General features: G+C 38.8%; 1 protein-coding gene across 1 annotated transcript in view; it reads right to left on the bottom strand.

Moving 5' to 3' along the window:
• Positions 1-5,192: 5,192 nt before the first annotated feature.
• Positions 5,193-25,597, bottom strand: part of LOC146000469 (protein phosphatase inhibitor 2-like) — a 57,906-nt gene continuing 37,501 nt past the window's right edge. The window contains exons 5-7 of the mRNA XM_083138129.1: positions 18,731-18,811; positions 14,063-14,262; positions 5,193-5,415 (exon numbers count right to left, since the gene is read on the bottom strand). Of these exons, the coding sequence (XP_082994255.1) occupies positions 5,390-5,415; positions 14,063-14,262; positions 18,731-18,811 (307 nt within the window). The 3' untranslated portion in view covers positions 5,193-5,389. The remainder of the gene's footprint in view (positions 5,416-14,062; positions 14,263-18,730; positions 18,812-25,597) is intronic.

Below are 25,597 nucleotides of genomic sequence, written 5' to 3'. Positions count from 1 at the left end.
AATGCAACTAAACCAAAATGGCGGAAACATAAGACATACATATAAATGAACTTCCAACAACAATTTAATATTTCTTTTTGTGATTACAATCATTAACATGATTTTTTGGTTCACTCTATGAAATGGGCACTCCAAATTTGAGTCCCTTTCGTCCGCCTTGGCCCCAATAACGAAGTGATTCCAAACAAGTTTTGCAAACTATATGTGGGACTCATTTTTTATTCTGTTGTCCCAGATTTTTGGCAAAATAAGCCTGATACAAATCTCTCACTACATCCGTGATATTTCTTCTCTGTGATGGTAGACAATATATTCCACATATATAGCAAAAAACATTTGGGTTATTGAAACACTTACTACGTGAGGAACTCATATTTCCAATGTATTCACATTAAACGCATTTCGCTTAGTTATACTACAAAATTCAACATTAAGATATATACTAATGTCCAAAATTAAAGCAACAAGCGGAAATTCTTTCCCGTGTGTCCATTTGACCACATAATACGATCAGGTGATAGTAATATTTATGATCTCATGGACAACTGGTTTAAGATAGAAAATAAACTAACCTTAATGTGCCAGGATTCAGGGGTGCCCATCCCCCCAAGGCCAATGGCGCATCCCCCCCAAAATCATGTCATGCGTTTCCCCCAAATCATATCATTCGCGCCCTTAAACCATATCGTAATCCCCACAAAATATTTAATTACGACAGCGTGTCTACCGAAAGTAACTTTTTCCTTAGCTTTACTGAACATTATAATTGATCTGCCCCTCCTCCCTAAACAGGGGTGCCATCACTCAAGACCACCCCTAAAATCGTTCATCATAATCGAGAATATCGCGTGGATCCCACTTTAAACTGTAGGTTCAGTCCCGATTAGCCTTAGAGTGCATAAAGTGGACCAAATCAATCAATCGAGAATATAGCTTGTCTTGTAATGCAGCTTTAGTATAAAAACTTCATATCCATCTCATTAAAGCTCCAAACACACATCGTATGAGCAAATTATTGCGAGCGAAGCGAGGAAGAAAATCTTTACATCCATTTCTTTGCAGGCTTTCAAGAATATTAATTTAATGGGGTGTCAATACTTTCTTAAGATCTCAAGATATTTAGTCTTTTCCTTTTCCAGCTTTTCCTTTGGCACATTCGGGGTCGAAAACGTTAAATACAGTCTCAAAAATGTAATGTTCGAACTCTCTCTCCACTACAGAAATCCCTTCACAATCTAAGATTTAAAACTTTATCAAGAGCTTTCTATCTCCTCCTTTAAATTTCATACTCAATCCTACCACCAAAATTTCCATGCCAATTTAGACTTACTGTTAATATTGAAGAGTGGATATTGCCTCCTCCAAAAAAATAATTCTCAGTCTCCACACCAGAATTCCTGCAACAGTCTAAGACAATTGTAATACACAAGAATTGGATATCTCCTCCAATTTAATGCTTAATCCCCCTCTAACTAAAGTACTCGCCATAATCTAAGGCCTAGAGTTGGATACTGTCCCCCCCCCCAAAGTTTAATTCAGAATCCCCCTCAGAACCCACGTGTCAATTTAGGCCTAATATATAGGAGTTCGATACCCCCCTCCTTTTCGATAACGCCCTAAACACTTTCATTTCTTCATCTAATGGATTAAATATGGTGCATTTAAGGTGTAAAATTTTTACATATATTTTGGAAAATATATAAATGTTGAATTTTATATTATTTGAAGGGAAAAAATCCCCCCAAAATCTCGATGGTGCAAACCTGCGTCATAAAACCCCCCTGTGGGCACCCCTGCCAGGATTTATCAACAAAAAAATCACGATAGCAACAGGTTAAACTTGGCAAATTTATCAACACAAAAAATAACACAAGGAAAGGATTTCTGTTTCTTGCTTTAATTTTGGACACTAGTGTATATTGCCTAGCAATGCTTCATAAGTTGCCTAGCAACAATTTACAAATAAATAAATAAGTTTCTTAATGGGAATTTCAGCCCATTATCAAATTTTGATATTACTGAGAAAAGCCTGGAGTAATTTTACCTCCTACATTTTCCATGGTGTGTTTATTTTTATAACTGGAGTCAATTCAACTGAACCAATCATACAATTGGCAATCACAGCTGTTTTGCATGTTAAAAATATTATAAAACTTTATGCCACAAAATAAAATATTTTTTTTGTTCCCCAGTGTTATTGGAACACAATTCCCAGAATACAGAATATCTTAGTTTCTAAAACTTGAAGTGGGAATGATGTGTACAGTCACATATTTGACTTTAAAATTTTTCATATTTGAAGTTTTGCTTGCAACGCCACCATTAACCGAGCATTTTCTTTCTTGACATACAGTACAACAGGATTGAAAACACTTCATAACTTTTCAACATTGTCTCCACCACATTCAGTGCATGTGCCAATATTTCATGATGCCCGGATTCAACAAAATTAAAATGTTCTTCTGACTGCGTAACTGCTCAAGCACCAGATCTTTCACCTCATTGTTAGTGTGGAACTTAAGAGAGGCAAACACAAGATAATCACCTGGTGCTAGGTCCGGTAAATATGTAGGATGTGGTAGACACTTCAAATGAAATTCTGTAATGTTTTGTGCTGTTGCATGAGCTGTGTGCGACCATGCATTGTCTTACTGCAAGAGCACATGAGAAGTGACCAACTGCTACACTTTGACCTGGCTGCAGGTGTCAAGTGGTTCTCAAGCAGATCACAATATGGCTAGCTGTTAAAATTGCATCCTCTGTTCATGTAATGTTCCAGGATTGGACCATTACAGCCCCAGAAGAGCATGAACATTACTTTGCAGGCAGACAAAGCAGTACAGAATTTCTTCGGTTTTGGCGATGGTGAATGCCTCCACTTCTTGCTGGCTCGCTTGGTCTCTACCTGGAAGTAATGGATCCAGCTTTCATCACACTTGAAGAAACTGCCTCCTTCAGTTTCATAATGTCGTACCAGTGTTTTATTTTGGTACTTTGTGGTACTACAGTAAGTCATGAATAATATGGTGCAGAGACCGATGACTGAAGTTCAATTCTACAGCTACCTCTGATTGTTGCACAAATTTTCTCGGATCATTTGATCCATTGAAATGATAATGTTAGGCGTAGTCGCAGTGTGTGGTCAACTAGAGTGAGCTGCATCAGTCAGAATTGACAATTCACTTTTAAATTATCTGTAGATGCAAAATAATCTAACAGTTATTTTTAGTGGTTTTTATTCGATTCTATCTGCGACGTTTCGTCCTGGTTTCATGTGAAGTGACTAGCCATGTAAGGGTGTGTTGTTGTATGTATATCTTGGTGTAGCTTGAAAAAGTCCTGGGGAAACCATGACAAAACGTCACAGATAGAATTGAATAAAAACCACTAAAAATAACTGTGTTAGATTATTTTGCATCTACAAAAAGTGAACCTATCTGTGCCACTCATAAACCTGCTGAAGTGACACACAGGTATCTCCATACAGCCTCTTCATCCTGTGGTGGGCAGGTGCAAGTTGATTGTGAGTAGGTGGATTGTGGTGGACCTGGATGTTTTGGAGATTGGGAGGGCATTTGAAAACCACTCTGGGTTTGTCGGGGAAGATATTTCTGGTGTCAGGATCATTGTGCAGGATGGGAAGGAGGGAACGTAGTGTGTGTCTGATTTTGTTGAAGTGGGGGTGATATTGGGTAACAAATACAGGGGGGATTGGTGGCAGGTTTCTTGGTGGGAGTGTATGAAGTAGCTTGGGATATTTGTTTGGTAACCAGGGTGGAAGGATATCCACGGTTGGTCAAGGCTTGGTGTAGGCAAAGGTTATAGTTCTGTCGGGAGTGGGTGAGGTGTTGACCTCTGACGGCCAGGGAGAATGGGATGGCTTTCTTTGTGTGGAATGGATGGGAGCTGGAGAAGTGTAGGTATTGCATATGGTTGGTAGGTTTGATGTGGATGGAGGTTTCCAAATGTCCTTCCTTTATCTGCACATCCACATCCAGGAAGGTGATTTGGTTGGTGGAGTGGGTCCAGGTGAAATTGATGGAGCTGAAGTGGTTTAGTTGGTCTAGGAAGGTTCTCCATGTGTCCAGAGCATGAAGATGTCATTGATGAAACTGAGCCAGAGGAGAAGTTTGAGTGATTGGGACTCCAGGAACTCTTTTTCAAGTTTGCCCATGAAAAGGTTGGCATAGGACCCATGGCTGTGTCCCGGATTTGAAGATAGTGCTTGTCCTCGAAGGTGAAGTTGTTGCACGTGAGAACAAGGTGAGCTAGATGGATCAGGAAATTAGTGCTGGGGTTGTGGGGTTTTGATGTTAATTCCTCCAGCCCCCCCCCCCACCTGGGTACGGGCCTGGAATGATTTTATATGCCATAACCCTCACAGAGCTTTCACTTTCAAGACATGTGGTGTTCCATTAAATGTGTGATGAGAAGTGAAGTTTCCCAACAAGGCATTCTGATCTTATCTTAATTTGGCACTTTTCAAAATTCCATCAGCATTTTTGTATCACCATTACCCATGTGCTTCCATGAACTTCATGATCAGATAACGCGTGCACTACAGCTACACCATGTGGACGTGTGTCGTGTTACCCAGAGTACACACATTGAAGGATTGTATTTAACGTATAAGAAACTTGGACAGTTGTCGCCAGATGTTGCGCCCATGTAACATGATAAATATTTTTCTTATTAACTTTTGAAATCACAACCATTCTTTTGTGTATGCCCTGTATTTAAGGAAACATACACATTAGTTGCACTAGTTATGAAACAGAAGTTTTCAACACCAATGAGCATTATGCATTATGTCTTGACAGTACTATAATTCAGTTCATGACAAGGGGGAGTGGGGGATACAATCCCCCCATTAAGAAAAGTTGTCATTCTCCCAGCTAGGATAATTTGAGTAAGCATTCCCCTACTCAGGAACTTCTACCTTGACCACTGAATTTGATTATATTCATTGCAATATTAAATGGTACAAAAGCATATTTGTGGTAGATCTACATTACGTGAGTTGGTGGTTTTATTTAAGAGAAATATATTTTCTCAAAATGAAACTTCATTTGTTTTCCCGTCACAGGAAAATATGATACAAGAAACCCTTACTAAAAACTAGTGATGCATCAAATAACTGCAAAACTTTACAAATAGACAATGTTTAATATGTACCAAATGTTATGTTATATACAATAAGAAAACACCATGAATTATTTTCTTTAAATTGAGTAATTCATGCTTAGATTTTTAAGAAACGTGTTTGCATAGATTGTATGATTTTGTACACTGGAGACAAATCATGTTCAAACAATCTGAAGACAATCAACCAGATAAGTGCTTATTACAAGGAGGATGGATTGTGATACTCTAACAACCATTAACACCATTATTTCTTTGAAGTTCCAGGCTTATCTGAAATAAATAAAATAAAATAAACAGTATGTATCTGGATGGTTAGGGTCCTTGTCTAATGTATGAGGGTTTAAGTCAATACTAGTAACTAGGGATGAACGATATCGGAAACTTGATATCACGATATATCATCAAGAAAATACCATCACAGATGATACAATACAATATATTTACCATGATATTGGTGATATATCGTCTCCACAATATATATCGCCAACACAATACATATTGCCAAATATTTCGTGTTGATATATATTGCCAAGTATTATGATGATATATCACTGACACAATATACAGGGTGTTTCTAAAGGTCGTTTACAACGCTTGGGAGGTGATTCCTCACACGAAAACAAGCAAAAAGTGTGAGTTCCATTTTTACGACTGAGGCTTCGTTTCCGAGATAGGAGCCTCGCAAAAGGTGACAAAATGAACGTCACACCTAACTGGGATGAATACTATCACAGATAGAGAGGCGGTTCCAAGGGAATCATCAAGGAATTGTATGTGCTCAGTTTGGAAGTCACTATGAAAAGTTCACTCCACGCATGCGCGATGGAGTCCTCAAAGGAAATGGGGATTTCCAGCAAGAACAATGCATGGAAAGGGTATGTAACGCAGCAAGAAGGACCGTGACAATGAGAAATCCGTTAAAGACAACACATCCCGACCTCAAACATCAAAACATGAGCACGGAGCACAAAATCCGAAAAGTTGAGCATGGTTGCATACCCCAGTTACATGCGAGGAATGAACGAACCCTGTCATGTGGCATACGAGAGACACATTACTCCACCAGGAGGAGGGAAAGAAAAACACAATATCAGATGATTGCGACTACGTGTATTTTTACACGCGACAACTACGTAATATCCCCCCCCCCACACACAACAAAAAACAAATGCTAAAATGTCTTACGCACAGACAGTTCGTGTCACTGTACACCAACTGAAGATGTCACTTTCACCACACAAAGGGGGTGGGGAGCAATACCAAGAGTGTTCGCACGCAATCACTGTGACGTAAAAGAGACCAGTTTTGGAAGCGCTGCGCAGGCAAGTCTGGACTCTCGTAGTCTACGTTTGACCTTCATGACTGCTGTACCTGCGAGAGGAGCTCGAAGGGTTTGTTCTCTCCGGCACTCATCCCAGTCGTGTTGCAGGTGCTGGGATATGATCAGCAGTTCGCTCTAGGTTGTCATACGCATTGAAGAGTACTAGTATGTTATATTGAAAGAAGTTGACGTGGTGGAGTGGGCAAGTCAAGTATTGCAACAATTGGGCTGTGGTGTTCGTACGGTGATACGGCCAATTTGTGCAGTGTGCCAGTGTTAAACAAAAACGATACTTTGCAGTTCCAGCTCCCTATTACACAGATGGCTGCATATACGACCCAGCAGCTAGCAGACATGCATCTTGTGTATGGGGAGGCACGTGGTAATAGCCGTGAGGCAAGGCGTCTTTATGGAGAACGCTTTCCACATAGACGTTTACCGTCTCACGCCTTCTTTCAGGTACTGGACAGTCGACTGGGTGAAACAGGGTCAGTGTTACCACCCTGGCAAGAAGTTGGAAGACCCCGAAGTGTACTCACACATCAGTTTGCAGATGTGTTAACAGCGGTCGCAGAACATCCTGGCACCAGTACGTGCATCCTCGCTCGGGCACGAAACACGTCTCATGTGAATGTTTGGCGAGTGTTGTCAGAGGAAGGAATGCACCCTTTTAAACTGCAGAAAGTACAAGAACTGTTACCTCGTGACTTTCGCCCTCGTATGGAGTTTTGCCAATGGTTGTTGCATCAGCTGGACACAAACCCTCAATTCGGGGTAATGGTATTGTGGATAGATGAAGCCATTTTCACCAGGATGGATGTCTTCAATAGTAGAAACAGTCATGTCTGGGACTTTGACAACCCAGATGCACTTTTTGTGGCACATCACCAGCACAGGTTTTCAGTGTATGTGTGGTGCAGGATAGTACATGATCATTTAATTGGACCATACATTCTCCCTGTTTGCCTGAATGGTCGCACGTATCATGCATTTCTTAGTGAGGTTCTGCCTGAACTGTTGGAGACCGTACCTTTGGCACTGTGGCAAGAAATGTGGTACGATGGGGCACCAGCTCATTTCGATAGTAATGTACGACATTTCCTGCATGACGTGTTTCACAATAGGTTAATTGGTAGGGATGAGCCAGTGCTGCCTTGGCCACCAAGGTCGCCAGATCTCAACCCTCTCGATTTTTTCTTCTGGGGAGAAATGAAAATCCTCGTATACGACACACCTGTCACATCAGCTGAGGACCTCGTTGCTTGCATCAACGTCGCCGCCGCGACGGTAGCAGATACATCTGGCTTGTTTGCTCCTATTTGACAATCCTTCATTGGTCGCTGTCATCTCTGCATAGAAGTGAATGGCAGACATTTTGAAAAACCGTCTGTGATTATCGCCCTCGGCAAATCCCAGTGAGAACACTCTTTGTATTGCTCCCCACCCTCTTTGTGTGGTGAAATTGACATCTTCAGTTGGTGTACAGTGACACACACTGTCTGTGCGTAAGACATTGAAGCATTTGTTGTTTGTTGTGTGTGGGGGGGGGGGGAAATTACGTAGTTGCCGCATGTAAAAATACAAGTTGTCGCAATCATCTGATATTATGTTTTTCTTTCCCTCCTCCTGGTGGAGTAATGTGTCTCTCGTATGCCACATGACAGGGTTCGTTCATTCCTCGCGTGTAACTGGGGTATGCAACCATGCTCAACTTTTCGGATTTTGTGTTCCGTGCTCATGTTTTGATGTTTGAGGTCGGGATGTGTTGTCTTTAACGCATTTCTCATTGTCACGGTCCTTCTTGCTGCGTTACATACCCTTTCCATGCATTGTTCTTGCTGGAAATCCCCATTTCCTTTGAGGACTCCATCGCGCATGCGTGGAGTGAACTTTTCATAGTGACTTCCGAACTGAGCACATACGATTCCTGTGACGTTTTTCCTACGCTTTTGTATTTTCGCGTGGAAAAGCATCACAATCCCTCATTTCTTCGTACGTCTTGCGTCTTGTTTGTTTTGGTTAATTATAATAGTCTCCGCTAGAGGTCTCCTCTGACCTCTCGCCCCGTGCTCGCTTCTCCAGCGGAAGGCGATAACAGTTCCGATTCTTCAAGCTTCGCGATAACAACGACGTGACTTCGGTCACGGGTGAGAGAGAGCCTTCCAGTGTGTTGCATGGTTAAGCGTGCAAGTTTGCCTCGCCACCGAGACTTAACCTCTTTTCTGACTTCATTTTTAGCACACACTTTTACGATATATTCTCTCTCCGAATTTGCTCGATTCAACGCGAGACAGAACTCGTTTTTTCCTGATTAACTTTATACGTGTAAAGGGAAGGTTGCATTTGACGAACGTGTGAACTTTACCATCGTCCAGTTTGATTTGGGTGTTTTTCCCACAACTTGTGATACGATTCAGATTTGTGACTGAGGATGGGTCTATGGACTTTTCTAGACGCGAAGCCAATGTTCTGATGACGGAACGTGAAGGAAGGCAGGACTTCTTTTGACCAGTCGCTCGTAGCAGTGTTGAAATTGACGTCTGGTACTTCATGTGCTACTAATGGAGGTATGTACAGTGTCATCTTTTCCCTCCTCTATATTTCTGCAAAAAATCCAAAGTTCGTGAACTGTGAAAGAGTGGCGTACCTTTAACTTAATTGAGTCACTGGTTTAAACGAGTATAAAAGGACCAAAAAAGAGGAACCGTCGAAAACACTAGTTGTTCTAAATTGCTATTAACGTACCTTATCTAATTAAGAATCAACGAGTAGGCTTATTGATTACGTATCAATAATAACGCGAATGAACTTGCGGCATTTTGCCTGAATTATTAACGTTTACCAAGGCGTGCGCGAGATACTTGACATGCACCATTGCGACTCCTTAAAATGTTGAAATATCAAATACACGAGGTTGGCACAAGTTAAATTGGGATACTACGAGCATCAAATAGCAGTAGGGAGTATAGTATTACTTATTGTCAAAAGTAACGATATGTGGCAAAACTAGTCTGTTTATTGATAAATGGTAAATGTTTGAATTCCTTGGCATGTTAAGTTTTAAAAGGGGTAATAAATGGGGTTCACTTGGAACTCGTGAGTTTTCTAGTAGTTGTTAGAATTTGTAATATCCATAATTGTTTGTACGTGTCCCGTCATGTCAAAGGGCAAATGAAAGAACGACAGTAACAATTGTTAGTATTGCAATTGAGATAAATTCTCAAAGGGTACGTAGAACTGATTGATACACGATAAGATTATTCGTCATGTTGTTGTTATTTGAGAAGTTAATTGTTCTTGTTCAAGATTGAGTATAATAAATTTGTAACTCAAAAGGATCTTCGATATTTGTATACTATTTTGTGCCTCACCCTTTTCGTTTATAAAATTTTCACGTAAAGGAAAAAAGACAAAGAACAAAAATTATTGTTGGTAAGAAAAAAAACTAGCGACAAAGGTATTGAGTGACGTAGATTACGTACATGTGTCTATATTAAGTTATTGTGTATATCTTTTCTGAAATTGAAAGATCTTTTAACAACTGGTCAAGCCTGAGCGAAATTTTCCACGATGTTTTGTGATCTCCTTTTTTTTTTTTTGCATGTAATTTCTTGATTGTGTAAATAATGGACGATAACTATTTTCGTTCTCTTTGAGTTCGCACAATAGCAATTATTGGTTCTCTTTTGAGACTGAGGGGGCAGCGCTAAACGCAGGCCGTAATCCTCAACAACTCGAATTTGTAACTGTTGGTTGTAGCTTAACTTTTAAGTGCGTACTTTAAATTGATCCCGGACCTTTTCACGCTTTCCACGAGTCAGTTTTGCCCCCCTTTTTCCAAGTACTCAACCAGCAGGTCACATTCCTTGATGATTCCCTTGGAACCGCCTCTCTATCTGTGATAGTATTCGTCCCAGTTAGGTGTGACGCTCACTTTGTCACCTTTTGTGAGGCTCCTATCTCGGAAACGAAGCCTCATTCGTAAAAATGGAACTCACACTTTTTGCTTGTTTTCGTGTGAGGAATCACCTCCCAAGCGTTGTAAACGACCTTTAGAAACACACAAGTATCATCAAGTATCGTGATATTATATTTCTGACACAATATATATCACCAAGTATCATGATGATATATCACAAAAATATTGTGACAATATATCGCCAACACGATATATATCACCAAGACAATATATATCGCCAACACGTTATATATCACCAAAATATCACGATATATCATCTACTTGATATCACCTGGATGATATTTTTTCAATATCGCGATATATTATCTGGATGATATATCGCCAAACACTAGTAGTAACCCCCATCTTTTTGTGGAGCTGCTTGAGAAGTAGCATAAGTTGTTCTACAATGGTAGATAGCGGCAGTGATGGGTCTCAACACATTGGCCCTGTGCCACCTAAGGAAAGGTGCTTGACAAGCCTTGGCCAGGGCTGCTGTGCATGGAATTTTAGTTTTAGCACTTCAATTAATTAAATATCCTCCACATACTTCCTCTGACAGAAAGGCTTATCAATGAAGCAACTGGGGATCATGAGTCTCCACTCAATATACTGTTTTTTTTTTCAGTATACATAAAAAAGGTAATATTTCACGTATTAAAATATACAAGGACTACAAACTAAACCTTCAAGGGACTGAAATGTACTTTTCTTTGTTAATTAAACAAGTTAATTAATTCAGGGACAGAATATCAGAAAAATGCGGATGTAATTTTGTTCACATTCATTTTACATGCTGTGCACTTCCTTGTATGTTTTTGTACTGTCATTTTGAAACAGATCGGGATATCACATATCACATATAGAAAAAACTGGGTAAACCATAGTAGAAGAGGATTGCAATGAACATGAAACTATTGTGAAATTAATAATTAATTACAAATAAAGCAAGCAAAAATATTATAATAGCAGTTCTTCAGATTTACTTGTGAAACTTGGATGAATTATCAGTATTAGTTATAATAAAAAGCAATGTGAGTTATAATGAAAAATGGACTATTCTAACTGAAAAAAAAAAATGACTAACATTACAGAAGGGCAAAATGATTATATTCTAACACCAGAAGAATAAAAGTACACACAGCTACTTCCTATGCAAAAACAAACCTGTACAGAGCAGTCAGATTTCAAATCTACCACACTGACCATACTGTATTGAAAACAAAACTAATTCAGTCAACAAAAGTTCAGAATTGGAAGGTGGGTCAATCACAGGCTAGCCAAGAAGGACCCAGAAGATATTTCCTGGACCCCATACACACAATACCACACCATGTGTTATCTTCAATTGATTCCCTGAAGCCAAGAGCTATGTCAGGTCTTGGAACATTGGATCCAAACTCTGATCCCCTGGGAACATTTGATTGAGTGAATTAATTGCTGGTATGTTGATGTGTATATAAAAAAAAGGGAATAAAAAAGAAAAAGAGGTTATACATAAATATAAGTGAAGAAATGTGATGATTCTGAGCATTAAAAAATAGGTGCTATGCATCTATTAGCATATCTATCATAGGCTGTAGATGCAGATGGGACACACATTTCTTCTTTAGCTTTGTTTCTATTTGTTATTAATCCTCGATGATGGCGATGAATGCTGATTAATAGAGCCACATATTGATGGTGAATAAAAGATCAAGATTTTGGTACAAAATCTGGGCACATTTCAGGATCGAAAGTGGTAGATAAAATGGCATTTTGGTGTTAAAATGGTGAATATAATCTTAAATTTGATTTTAAAACTACACTTTTTGCACAAAATAAACATTATCCTTCTAATAGCACATTAGAGTATTGCGTTTATTCATGGCCACGGTGGCTCAGTCGGTAACGCATCTGACTACCATGCTAAAGGTCCCGGGTTCGATCCCCGGCCGGTTCAAATCCGGGAACTTTTCTAATGTTGGAAGCGGCCCCGGTGCCCACCCAGCGTCGAATAACATGGGTACTGGGGGAAACCCTGGGGGGTAAAGGCGGTCAGGGGGCATGGTGCTGATCACATCACCCCCCCTCATGACCGGATCAAGAAAGTGTGGGGCGTTACCCACACACCCCCTATACGCCTTCATGGCGTGGTGCTAAGCACAGGGGAACACTTTTACTTTTTTACGTTTATTCTTGTGTGAATGAGTCAATATTTGCTTCATAAATGTTTAAAGCAGAATTAATACATTTTCCATGATTTCAGGAAGTGTCATGTTAGTAAATAAACTCTAAATTTCGTGTTTAAGAGTTTATTTCACACTTTGCAGTTTATCTCGCATTATTTCGTGACAACACATGGTAGAAAAATGCACCTCACGCTTGCATGCCTCAAATGATTAGATAAAATGAATGAACACAATGAAAACACCCACATTCTGACCAATTAAGAACCTTTAGCAACATGTCCTCAGTAACAGAAGAAAATCTGATATACATTTGTCTGTACTGTGGACAACTGGTTGCTTTTGTTGACTTGTGCAACTGTTCCCAGTGTTTGTTGCGAACATAATTTGACATTAAAACAAATAAAACTACAAATATCACATGAAATGACATGTCACATTTTTTTATGTAATTGTACCAATCACTATAACAACACTGACTAGAGAAAAGAGCATAAATATTTTAACATAAAATGTACAATGGAATCTTTACAGATATGTGATCATACAAGTGACAAATAACAAGAAATTATTGCAAAGTTGTTTCAATTAAGGGACTGCTACACTTGAAAAACACAAGTACAAAGGAAGAGGACAATTGTGTGTCATCAGTTACATGCAATGCATGTGTGTCTGTCTCAATGTGAAAATGTTGTTATACTGCGGCACACGAAATTTTAGCTTCAAGGTCAACCTCTTTGCCCTTTATCTGATGGCACTTTTGCATTTGAAGCTTTGTCTCAACACCAACAAGTGGAGTTAGTGATTCATTAAATTGGCTGTTGCTGAGTGACACTAACAGTGCTGCTGACAATGAAAATATTCCTCATGCACCACAGCAATGAGAAAATAACTTGGCAAGCATGATCTCAATAAACAAAGTAAGAGTATTATTGCATATTTGTACGGCTTTTCTGAATGCTAGCTGATACTCCACAAATGGCAAATATTATTTCAAACAAGTTCAGAAACTGACTGGAGAAGCATGTGGCATGGGCAGAACGACAGTTTGGAGCATTTAAAGGGCTATAAACTAGAAAAGAGAGAAGGATGAAATTGGATTAGATGAGTTTGATAAGGAAGTAATGCATAGGTCTGTATATATGATCATGAAGAATATGCAATTGCTCAAAAGGTGAGATGTAGCAGGGGAAAAAACTTTCGGAGGTAAAAAAAATATGTTACAAAATCTGCTGATTTTCAAGAAAAGTATAAAATAAATTATTAAAAAAGTATCAAGTATAAAATACTAATGTAAAAGCATAAAACATTTTAATTCAAGGGGGAGACTGAACATGGCAACATCATTCTGACCATGCACAACATTGATGCTCACATTTTCGTGTCTCACAGTATAGTCAGCTACTCTCTGAAATTGATCACATAACTCCCAATATAATTTTTTCCTCTCATTAAGTAACTCTTACTTACGACTACTTGCGCCATCTGTAGGTGGCACAGATTTCTTCCTTTCTGTCGAGGGTTGGTGCTTAAAACTGCTGGGGCCTGCTGCATCTGGTAAACTCTTTGCCTTACTGTTTCTTTTCCTTTCCACAGGAGGGCCTGCTGCATCTGGTAAATTCTTTGCCTTACTGCTTCTTTTCCTTTCCACGGGAGGTCCTTTCACATCACTGACAAAGAAAGAACAACTTGAATAAAACGTTAATTTCTTCTACAGTCAAAATCATGTTCCCGATTTCAATGATTAATTTTCTGTAATATTTCTTAACTTGCTTATCAGTAATTTTTATAGTTGACTTCATATAATTGAGAAATTGAGCAATAGAAGATTCATTTGAAAGGAAATAGCAATTTCAATTTCAAAAAACATTTCTTTGCTGGGGTACAAAATGTACACAGCTTGGCACTTCATATAACATTCCTTAACTTTCTTAAAACTCCCAATCTGCATGCACATGTTACGAGAGCTGCGGCAACACTTGGAGTAATGACAGATGGAGTCGAGTGAGCCAACAGGAAGAATACATATGATATGTTCTGTTTGTCCAATAACTAAGGACAGAAAGACCGATTCCAGCTTCTGTGCATGCCACAAATGGATTTACAAAGAACATTCTATAAAAAACGGACTTTCAAGTATGAAGAGTGTTGTAAAAATAATGAAAATTTAAATGTTCACTACTGTAAAAAGAATGTTGAAAAATGTTACCACTTTATTATCTTTACATTGTATTGTTAATTTGATTTCTGATAATGTTTTTACTGACTGCAAAGAAGTTATGCCTTTCAAGGTAGAACTGTATTCATTATAGTGCTTTCAATATTAATAAAATATATATATAAAAATTAGCTTATTAGACTTTGGTGAAACCTGCTACATGCATTAAAGGTCTATAACAATGATTTTATAAATATCTTAGACATAGACTGAAGACAAGATACAAAAATAGAGAAAAATAAGTTGGGGTCCAAATTGTACCCAACTTGGCCTCTCAGGGTTAATATTACATAGAATTTGCACAGGTCAACCTGTGTCGTAGCAAGCAGTAGAATGAACACATGATCCTTAATGAAATCCCACAAAAAAACAAAAAAAAAAACATGGGGACCTGCAGATGCACGACCAATCCATTGTTAGGTAATCTGTCTTTGAGGTACCTCTAAATGTTTTTGTAATGTGTTGAAGGATGAGGTAATGAATGTCTCTCTCGAACTACAGAAGAGCAATTGTGTATTCATATCAAGATATATATGTCCTGCAACATTGAGTTAATGGAAGATTGGTTTACAAACTTTTCAATGGAAAATGACACAGAACAGGTGGAGTTTGGGAGAATCACACTGCCATTACAAACTTTCCTAGGGATTTTTTGAACCTCGAATTCTCGCATTGCATGTGTTAACTTTTCCATAAATGTGAAACACTAAACACCAATATTTTTTAGGAACAGTCCTGCTTGAATAACAGAATATATTCTCATGGCAAGATGCTCACAAGAATGTCAGTTCTTCAGAGCTTGCAACAACTGCACATGAGCAAACATTTCAACAAATTTCACCATGCAGTTTTCTGCACTACACCTAATTTTCTACCTGCTTAGTAGGTGCTTAAGGCTCCTTGTGAAGCTTGCATGAACATGTTCTGTTGTTTTTTTCCCAACCGACAGAAATCCAGTTAATTTTTCACTGTAAATGCAGCCAGTCTCTTGAAATTATGCATTCTATTTCTAGGTGAATCGGTTTCAAATTTTGCCCTGAAATGCTGTTGAACACTCACAACAGTCTTGTTCCATTAGCAGCCTGCTCATTGCCATTTCTCCTAGTTGGAATAATCTGCCAACTCCACTGCAATTAGCATGAAACTGGCAGTGAGGAATGTAAACTTTGAAAGATTGCCTTTTGAAATACATATTTTGCAAAACAAATAATTATAACCGGGAACATTTTGACTTACGCTCTACAATAGCAGGGATGGTGCAAAATAGATAGCAGGATATTGAAAAATAATGTTGGCATACAAAGACATGTCATTTACAGCACAGTGGAATTCAACTCTCACATTTTCCAGTAACAAGATATGTCTGACAACTGGTCAATCAGGGCTTCGGAGCATTGTGTTGCAGACCTCTTTGCCAGGCTAACAATGCTCTGGTACCTGGATCCAGTCAGAATAATCCTCTGTGCTGTCCCCAGTTTTGCCCTTCCCTCTGCCAAATGGGCCTCTACAGACTGTTTTATCATAAAAGCTTGCCTCATGCTTATCAAAAAAGCTTGGCTAAATTAGCTTCAAGTACACTTTATGCTCAGCTATGCTGATCAGGACTGAACCTGCAGTTTAAAGTGGGATCTGAACTACTGTGCAATGTGCTTCCTCTTGATCATCTTTTATCATAAACATGGAGATTTAAGTTTTGGTAAGGATAAGTGTTTAGGTGAATGTTTGGTGCTCTTGCCTTTGCTTCAAGACGTTCTGGATTCAATCCCTGTGTGAGCTCAAAAATTTCTGTTTTAGCTCAGCATTGTGAGGAGAAATTTGGAGCTACTTGATGACAAGCTCTACAATGGAGTTAAGATGCATGTTGAACGTGGCAACACTGCATGTGCTGTTGCTACAGCGATGTCCGTTGCACTGTAGAAATTGTGGGCTGTCACTGCAGGTGACACAAACATCTTTACTCTGCTGAATAAAAATCTGTATAAAATTGGTTTCCTAGTAGGAATTAACAATGATAATGGCATTTAACACATTGGGGTCTCACGACGGGCATAGCCCGCAGTGCACTTAAAGTCAATGTGGACGAACGACGGGCATAGCCCATCCTGCAGTATGCAATCGCTTTGCCGATTGAACGACGGGCTATGCTCGTACTTCGTCTCATGCGCGTGTTCATTCAAGCCCCTCTGTTGAAATTCCGACCGCTAGGTGACTCATGTGCTATTTTTATCTCGCACCTGTGACTGTTTGTTGTCGGGTTGATGTACTGTGCATTGTTTAGAATGGCGTCGTTAGATCCAGACTGCATAGAGGATTCCGCCTCAGAGTTTGAAGTTAGCGACGATTTTAATGATGCAGATGAATTTGAAGATTTGGAAGGTAGGTTATATTCATAATAATTATTGTCGACAATATAAACAGTGTTGCAAACTCTAGTATTTTATGAATGAAGTGAGAAGAGGTAATTTTTTTGGGTCTATTCATCTTGCCTCTTGCTTGATTCTCCTACATGCACTGATGTATTTTTAGTTTTTCCATTTATTATTTTGTATAGTGTATGTCAAATAAAAATTTATTTTATTTATTTAGTTTATTTATTTATTTGTTTAATTTTTACAGATGATCAGAACCAACTGATACATCGTCTGGTCCTGTCCTGCAGCCACTTTTTCATACAAAAGATAATTACTTGTAATTTGTAATTATTTTTTGCTATGTGCACATAAGAAGTATTCTTATGCAAGATTCAAAAGATGTATTGATAGTTTAATTAGTTAATTATTGAAATTTCCAGATTACGAACTTAAAATATCTCTATATTAACATTTGTTACAATGTTGTACTTTTTTCTTCTTCACAAAACATTGCTGAAAAAAATATTAAAAGACGTCTGAAAATGAAAAAAAAATTTAACAAATTTTTGTTCATTGATAAGAGGAAGTTTTGTAGATTTAAGAAATATGTGGTTTAATAAAAACAAATTAAAAATATTTTTCCTACGTTTTTTTGAAAAACAACCAAAAACCGCAGACCAGAGGTAACAATGCTGTATTATGAGGCCAGACCCGAATGTGTTAAAAACACATGCAAAGAGCTTCAAAACAAGACCAAGATCGTATTTGTAGGACTACCCAATACTAAGATTTTTTTTCACAAAATTGATATCCCTTCTTTTGGTCCATTAAAAAAAAATCAGAAAATTAAGAATTGTATTTAAAATGTGTCTTCCTGCACTGTATTAAAATCCCATCATGCTTGGACTACAAGTTTTTACATTACAGAATTTCAAAGAGAGTGGTTGTTCATAAAACAAAAAAATCAAAAGCATACTCGAAAATAAATTTGGTTACCATAGTTTAATGCAGAATTGAATAAGCTAAATTTTGAAGTAACTCAATTTTATGTAGGTCTACTGGTTATTTTTTAATTGGAGTCCAAACTCGAGTATCCATAATTTTAAATCTGATAGTGATCTTTAGTTTGAGATTCACATTCATAAAGTTTCAGCCAACCATTCAGACGTTTGCTGTCAATATTTATATTAATTTACGCTAATGCTCTGAGAGAACCTTAACAGTGTACTTATCATATTTTCACAATGATAGGCACCATCTTCTTCCACATGAATAATTATTGGGTAAATGTATTAATAAATTATCTTAATTATTAGTTAAAATATAGAAAAGCCACAAGCTGTCTTCTCTATTAGCAACACTGTGCATTCTGGAATTTGCTCTACCACCACCCTGATTTGGAGTGAAATAACGGACCACGCTTGCTCATAAATACAGCAATATGATTAAATAATTTCAAAAAAATATATTTTTGCTTAACTATCACATAGCAATGTCTGTTAACTAAATACTTTTAATACATTTTTAAAAAAGGCAATTTTATCAATGTATAACAATGAAATTGCTTACTTTTGAACGGTAGGTGGTGCCTCCTGTGGTGTAGTAGTTTGGATGCCATCTTGACTTTTTTTCTTTTTGTTCTTAAGTTTCCTGTCAAAACAGAAAGCATATAATCAGTAACATATACACATAATATTTTACTTAAGAGAATGACATTGATTTAATATTAAAAATTTCCATTCTAATTTTAGCAATATTAATTAATGCATCCATGTTGAATTGGAAATTTCAAATCAGAACATTCATGAAATTCAGTAATAAAAGCAGCATATTTTTTTTCTGGAATTGAAAGAAAAGAATAGAAATACATAAAGTCATTATAAAATAGGTATATAATGACAAAAAATCATATAAACTTAAGAAATATTTACAATCACATTAGAAATAACAGTGAGAATATATCCGATCAATTGATACAAATATTTGCATTATTGAGCTTAAATTTGAACTTACATGAATCTTTATTTGTTTTCTCCTAAGTTTTTCCAAATTAGCAACATTAGAAATTTGTTTGCAAGGACCTGATGACGTAGTGGTAACGTCCTCATCTTGTAATAGAGGGGTCTCAGGTTCGATACCCAGTGGAGAGACAGTGGTTTGGATCCATCTTTAAACTGTTGGTCCAGTCCCAATTAGCTGATCTGTGCATAAAGTGACTTAAAACTAAAACTCAAACAAATAATTTGTTTGGGAGGTTAAAACTTATTTTCATAATTTCTACCTGTTTCTAACAGTATGTTAGTATTTCTATAGCTACAATTAAAACATATTTTAAAGCTAATGTCCTTTGTTTCAATGTTTGATCTGAATTATAGGTCTTCTTTAGGAATATACGAGGGTTGGGGCAAAAGTCATTGCAACTGTATTTTTTCTTGCAGATATGTGAGCGCAGCACAAAGTGCTATGTGTCGCGTGGAAGCCATGCAGGCGTAGTGTGTATGCACAACAACAGATGGCTCTGTGATTGCAGGAAGTAGCACAGAGAGCGCTCTGAAATCAGTTGTGTGGCGAGCATGGTGCGAGATGGACGTAACCCGTGTTGAGCAGCGCTCGTACATCAAACTAGCCATTCGCCGAGGGTTGAATGCGAGAGATTGTCACAGTGAATTGGTGGACGCCGTTGGGGATAATGCTCTCCCATACCGAACAGTAGCATGGTGGGTACGAAAGTTTCATCAAGGACATGCATCAACCAGTGATCAGCAACGCTCGGGACGACCTGTCAGTGTGCGGACCGATGTGGCACGTGCCGTCATCGAGCAGCTCCTGGAGGAAGACAGACGATGGACGCTACTGGAGTTAGAGAGGGCAAGTGGCTACGAGGATATCCACAGGATATTGCGGACAGAGCTGCAACTGCGCAAAATTGCATCGCGGTGGGTACCACATGCACTGACGGAAATTCAACGGTGGATGCGATATGCAACATGCTCTGACCACCTAGCATGCTTGCAACAGGACGGCGACCACTTCCTGTCATGAATAATCGCCATCGATGAATTTTGGGCCAGGGCATACGAATCAGAACTCAAACGTCGGTCCACGGAGTGGCTACATGCCAGATCACCAAGGCCGAAGAAGTTCCGTCAGAATCCTTCCACCGTGAAATTGATGGTGATCGTCTCGTATGACGTCAGGGGTGTCATTGTGTGCCACTTCGTTCCACATGGCAGAACAGTGACAGCAGAGTACTACAAAAACTTCCTCGTGCGACAGGTACGACGTGGCATTCAGGACAAACGCCCGGACCTTCTGGACAGTGCAATCATCCTGCACGACAACGCTAGACCACATAAAGCAGTGTGTGTACGGCGGCAACTGCACCGCTGGGGATGGGAAGAATTGGACCACCTGCCGTACTCTCCTGACATTTCACCCTGTGACTTTCATCTCATACCCAAGGTTAAGGATCCACTACGTGGAAGGCAGTTTGCGACACGAGACAACATTGCCAATGCTGTGCAACAACAGATGACCCAATTCACACATGATGCGGCCAATGGTGATGCAGATGGTATTCAGAGTCTCCCACATCGTTGGCAGCGTGTGGTGCACATGGCAGGTGACTACTTTGAGGGCCTTTAGCCCGAGTTTTGTTCTGTCAACTGTAGAACAGGTATGTATTTGTCTTGCACGATCAAACCAGTATTGTCCTGTACAGTATCGTAATAAATATGTGAGGCAAAATGTTCGCGTGTTTTAACTGTCCCCACATGTAGTTCCCCCCTCGTCCTTTCATCTGTATATGTCGCATTTCCCAACCGGGCTGTTATCTGCAAGAAAAAAAATAGTTGCAATGACTTTTGCCCCAACCCTCGTAGATGAGTCCATGTTACATCTGTTGGTTTTTCTTCTGACCGTGAACTTATAGCGTTTTACCTGTTTGTTGTAATTTTACCAATATTCTTGAAAACAATCAAGGGCAAAATATAGAAACCAAGAATACTTACCACTTCAAAATACGTAAAAATTACCCTTTGAAAATAGTTATAATGAAAAGTGAAGGAACATCCTGAGACTGTTGTGCAGAGCTTTATTTCTAGAATGCATGCAACTACATAGAAAGTCTACAGATTTCACTAGTTTATCATCACTTACATTAAAATATATATATACTTACTTGACGCTTCTTTTCCAATATTGTACATACATTTTTGGACCCTTTACAAGCATATTCCAAAGATTAAACCAATCTATTTAATACATACTAACGTATCAAAAGATCTGCTTTTTTTACATGTACTTCTGCAAGTTTTACAGGAATCTGCAATGAACAATTACTCTACTTCGCACACACCTAATGAACTCTTAAAAAAAATTCCAAAGTTCTTTCTTTCTATTTTGGTTATTTTGCATCACTTTTCTATATCTTAGGTTAATTCGGATGTTAACAAGTATGTTGCCGGCACGTCACGTGAGAAGTTTTTTACTGTCATGCTAATTCTCATATAAAATAAATAATGGACTGATGAAGTGGATAATGCCTTAAGGCGAGGAGAGACAGTTACGCACCATGTGTGCATTTATTTGAATATCGTCGGAGTGGGCAATGCTACTGAAGAAAAACGTGGGGGTACAAGAGAGTATGAATTTCTCCACATGTGGCAGGTCGAAGCATTTTTCAAAGTTGATTATTAAGCTAGATACGACCTGTAAAAAATATGATAAGAATTTTCGGAATCTCGTGTATTTCTTATGGGGAATCAACTTCAACATCAAGTTACGGCTAATCAAATGGGAGTTTCGACTTTTCTGCTTGGCAATCACTTCTCCAAACTGCCCTCTTCCCATTGATATAATTTTCTATTCCATCGGAAGTTTGATACTCCCAAGATAACAAATCAAAAAATACACCCATATGCCTAATGCATTTCTCCTTGCCTCCTGGCAGTGTTGCCAAACCTAGTGTGCATAAAAGAGCTAAATTTCACCTTAAATGGAGTTAAAACTGACTTTCACGAAGTGCTTCCTAGAGTAACGTTTGTTGTCAAAGGGGTGGGTGGGGTGCTGCTATTACCGTTAACTTTAAATTGATGACAATTTATTCTTAGTTTTCACCATCTAGATCCGGCGGCATCACCCACCCATCTCATGGTCGTACGAAATCGAAAAAATTAAGAATTCCCTGATAACAATATTATGCCAATTTCATGTCAACACGGTGCTACAAAAAAGTATCTGGGGATATACGAGGGGGTGGGGCGATGCAGCCAATATAACAATATCACGTGACGTGCAAAATATATAAGTATAATCATGGCAAAAGTTGGTCTATGTGGGCCGGAACCAGTGACAGTATCATAGTGAGGCATGGGGGCAGGCACCCCAGTTCACGAAAGAGCCAGATCTGGCTCCAAGAGAGCTAACTTAGCAACACTGACTCGGAGAGAAAAGCCAGGCAGAGACTGTCCCGCATGCCCTTAAGCAGGATTTGAACACGGGACTTCTAGTTCTGTAGCACATTACTGACAATTTCACTATGGAGGTCAGCTGAAAAGTGTGTACATTTTCTAATTAATCTAAACAGAAATAAACCCACCTCAATTCTGGATTTAATAATGCACATAATATCGCAATAAAGTTAATTTAAAATGTCAAGTATCAAAAACATTTTAAAGTATGATCTGTGTGTAATGAACTCTGATGGTTAAAGGTTTCATATGAAATACAGAAAATATAAAATCAGAAAATTCACTGTACAATCTTGGTTTTGTATCACACAATTGCATTTTTGTGCAGTTTGACCTATACAAGCTCCAGAAGATAAATACATTCTATAAATATGGGTAAGAGAACAAAAATTTGGCAGTTTTCATCATGTAGTGAACATTGTGAGCTGACCACTTAGTGCTGTTAAATATGTTAAAAGTCAAAATGCAAAAAGTTTGTTTTAAGCTCACTCTATGCTTATGTACACTAATCGAGGCTGAACCTGGTTAAACTATGATCCACTGCCTCCACTGGAGATTGAACTTGAGACCCCTTGATGACAAGGTGACAGCAATAGTACTACATTGGAGAGGTCTTGCCTTGAAAGTGTAGCTGTGGTTATTGCAAAAGCTTGTGTATTTCTATCCATGATCTTCCATGACAGTTTTCATGTGAATATTATTTTCAACCCCTTTTTCCAGTGCTGGCTTCTCATGAAGAAACACAATTGTTTTATGCATATCATACTTCAAAAATATGATTGATGTTGGAAAGCAATTGATAAAGAAAACGGCTCTATTACAACTGCACAGTCTGACCATGTGCTCTCGACTGCTTCTCTCTTCTGTGGCTCTCATTGTGTGGCTATCCCACAACAACACAGTCTGATGCAATAGTGTCTGGATAATCCATACAGAAGTGACTCTCATTTAAAATCATGCAATGTTAGCATCCTATAACCAGCCACAACTGTTGAAACTAAAAGTGTGAGAATAGGCTAACGTATGAGGAGTTCAAAGCACACTTTTCATTAAAATTTGAGTTACATGTACGAGGAGGTACCCCAATAAAAACAAGGAATTTTGTCACCTTGTTTTATTTTGACCGTACATGTACATGTTGTAGGTACATTCAGGTATGCATGTCTACTCTAGTCACCTTCAAAGTATTGCCCATGTGCTTTAATGCAAATGTCCCAACGTTTTTCCCATTGTTGAATACAGTTTCGAAACTCCTCTGGTGCAATACTCTTCAAGGTTTTGTCCGTAATGTCTTTGACCTCATTGAATCGCTTCCCTTCTCTCTTCATCCGCGGGAACAAAAAATAGTCACAGGGTGCTACATCGGGTGAGTACGGGGGATGGGGCACAAGCACCATGTTGTTCTTTGCCAAGAACTGTCGCACTGACATGGCCGTGAGAGCTGGGGCGTTGGTCATGGTGCAGTAACCACATTCCACTTCTCCACAGTTCTGGACGCTTCCGTCGCACACTTTCACGCAATCTTCTCAAGACATTCAGGTAAAATTGCTGGTTCACTGTTTGTCCTTGGGGAACAAATCCCCTGTGGACAATCCCATTCACATCAAAGAAACATATCAACAATGTTTTCACATTGGATCGAACTTGACGTGCTTTCTTGGGACGTGGTGAATTTGGAGACTTCCACTGGCTGGATGCTTGTTTTGATTCAGGATCGTATCCATAGCACCAGGACTCATCCCCAGTCACAATTCGTTTGAGAAAATTTGGGTCCTTGTGCGGTTCAGCCTTCAAGTTGCGACAAACATTCACTCGATTCTTTCTCTGCTCCTCTGACAGCAAGCGAGGCACAAATTTAGCAGACACCCGTCTCATCTTCAAATCGTCAGTTAAAATGCGCTGGCAGGTACTCCAGGACAACTCAACTTCTTCAGAAATTTGCTCGATGGTCTTGCGACGATCTTCATTAATGGCATCTCAAACTTTTCTAATGTTTTCTTCATTTCTGCCTGTCGAAGGACGGCCAGGCATTGGCAAGTCTTCAGTTGACATGTCACCATCTTTGAACCGGGAAAACCACTCGTAGACTTGTATCTTTCACAAAGCAGCTTCATTAAAAGCTTGGCGAAGCATAACAACGGTCTCAACAGCAGTTTTTCCCAACAAGAAACAAAATTTAACACAGGTCCTTTGCTCCTTGTTGTCCGCTATCTTAACAATCACTCAAAAATTGCCAGACTCTTGCCGCAACACCACAAACAATGCAACACTACAAACGAACTGCTCAGCACAGAATAATGCCAACTTGCAGATTGATGCAAGATATCCTATACTAATGACACCTAGCAGCATAAGCCGTAACTACATCGGTAATCCGCACAACATTATGATTCCGGTTTTTTTTTTGGGTACCTCCTCGTATAACTTAAAAGAGTGAAGTATCAACATTTCAGTGGTAGAAGTAAGCATCTCCTAAGTTTCAAATTCTTGCTTGTAGAGGCACCACTATGTTTATGCTCCAACAGCTCAACATAATACTAAATTATCCAAATGTGCCTCAGTGGCGACTCGTGGCTTTTTCAGAGTGTAAGAAGAAGTTATGGTAAACCGAGGAAGGTTTGAAAAATGCTTTCAATTACATTCACACGTCTTGCTTATACTATCCATTGCATTTAGAATGTTAGCTGCAGGCCCATGTTCAAGATATGGCAAAGGGCCCTTGCTCCTCACTTTAAACTATGAAATATTTAAATGTGAACCTATAAAAAGGACAAAAATAACCGACAATATTTCAGATTTTGCAAGAATTTCGGTTTTCTTCTCTCTCTCTCTCGTCGCGTGTATTGACAATAATAAAAAGTGCTGCTTAAACTTCAAAATTATGCTAAATACTTATTTTCATTTTTCCGGATAAATGTAATTCTGCATCTACTTTTACATTGTTTAAAATGGTACAAAAAATACC

Source organism: Lepisma saccharinum, chromosome 16 (genome assembly GCF_977018435.1).
Source record: "Lepisma saccharinum chromosome 16, izLepSacc3.1, whole genome shotgun sequence".
Taxonomy (NCBI): domain Eukaryota; kingdom Metazoa; phylum Arthropoda; class Insecta; order Zygentoma; family Lepismatidae; genus Lepisma; species Lepisma saccharinum.
This window is presented reverse-complemented; position numbering and strand designations above follow the sequence as displayed.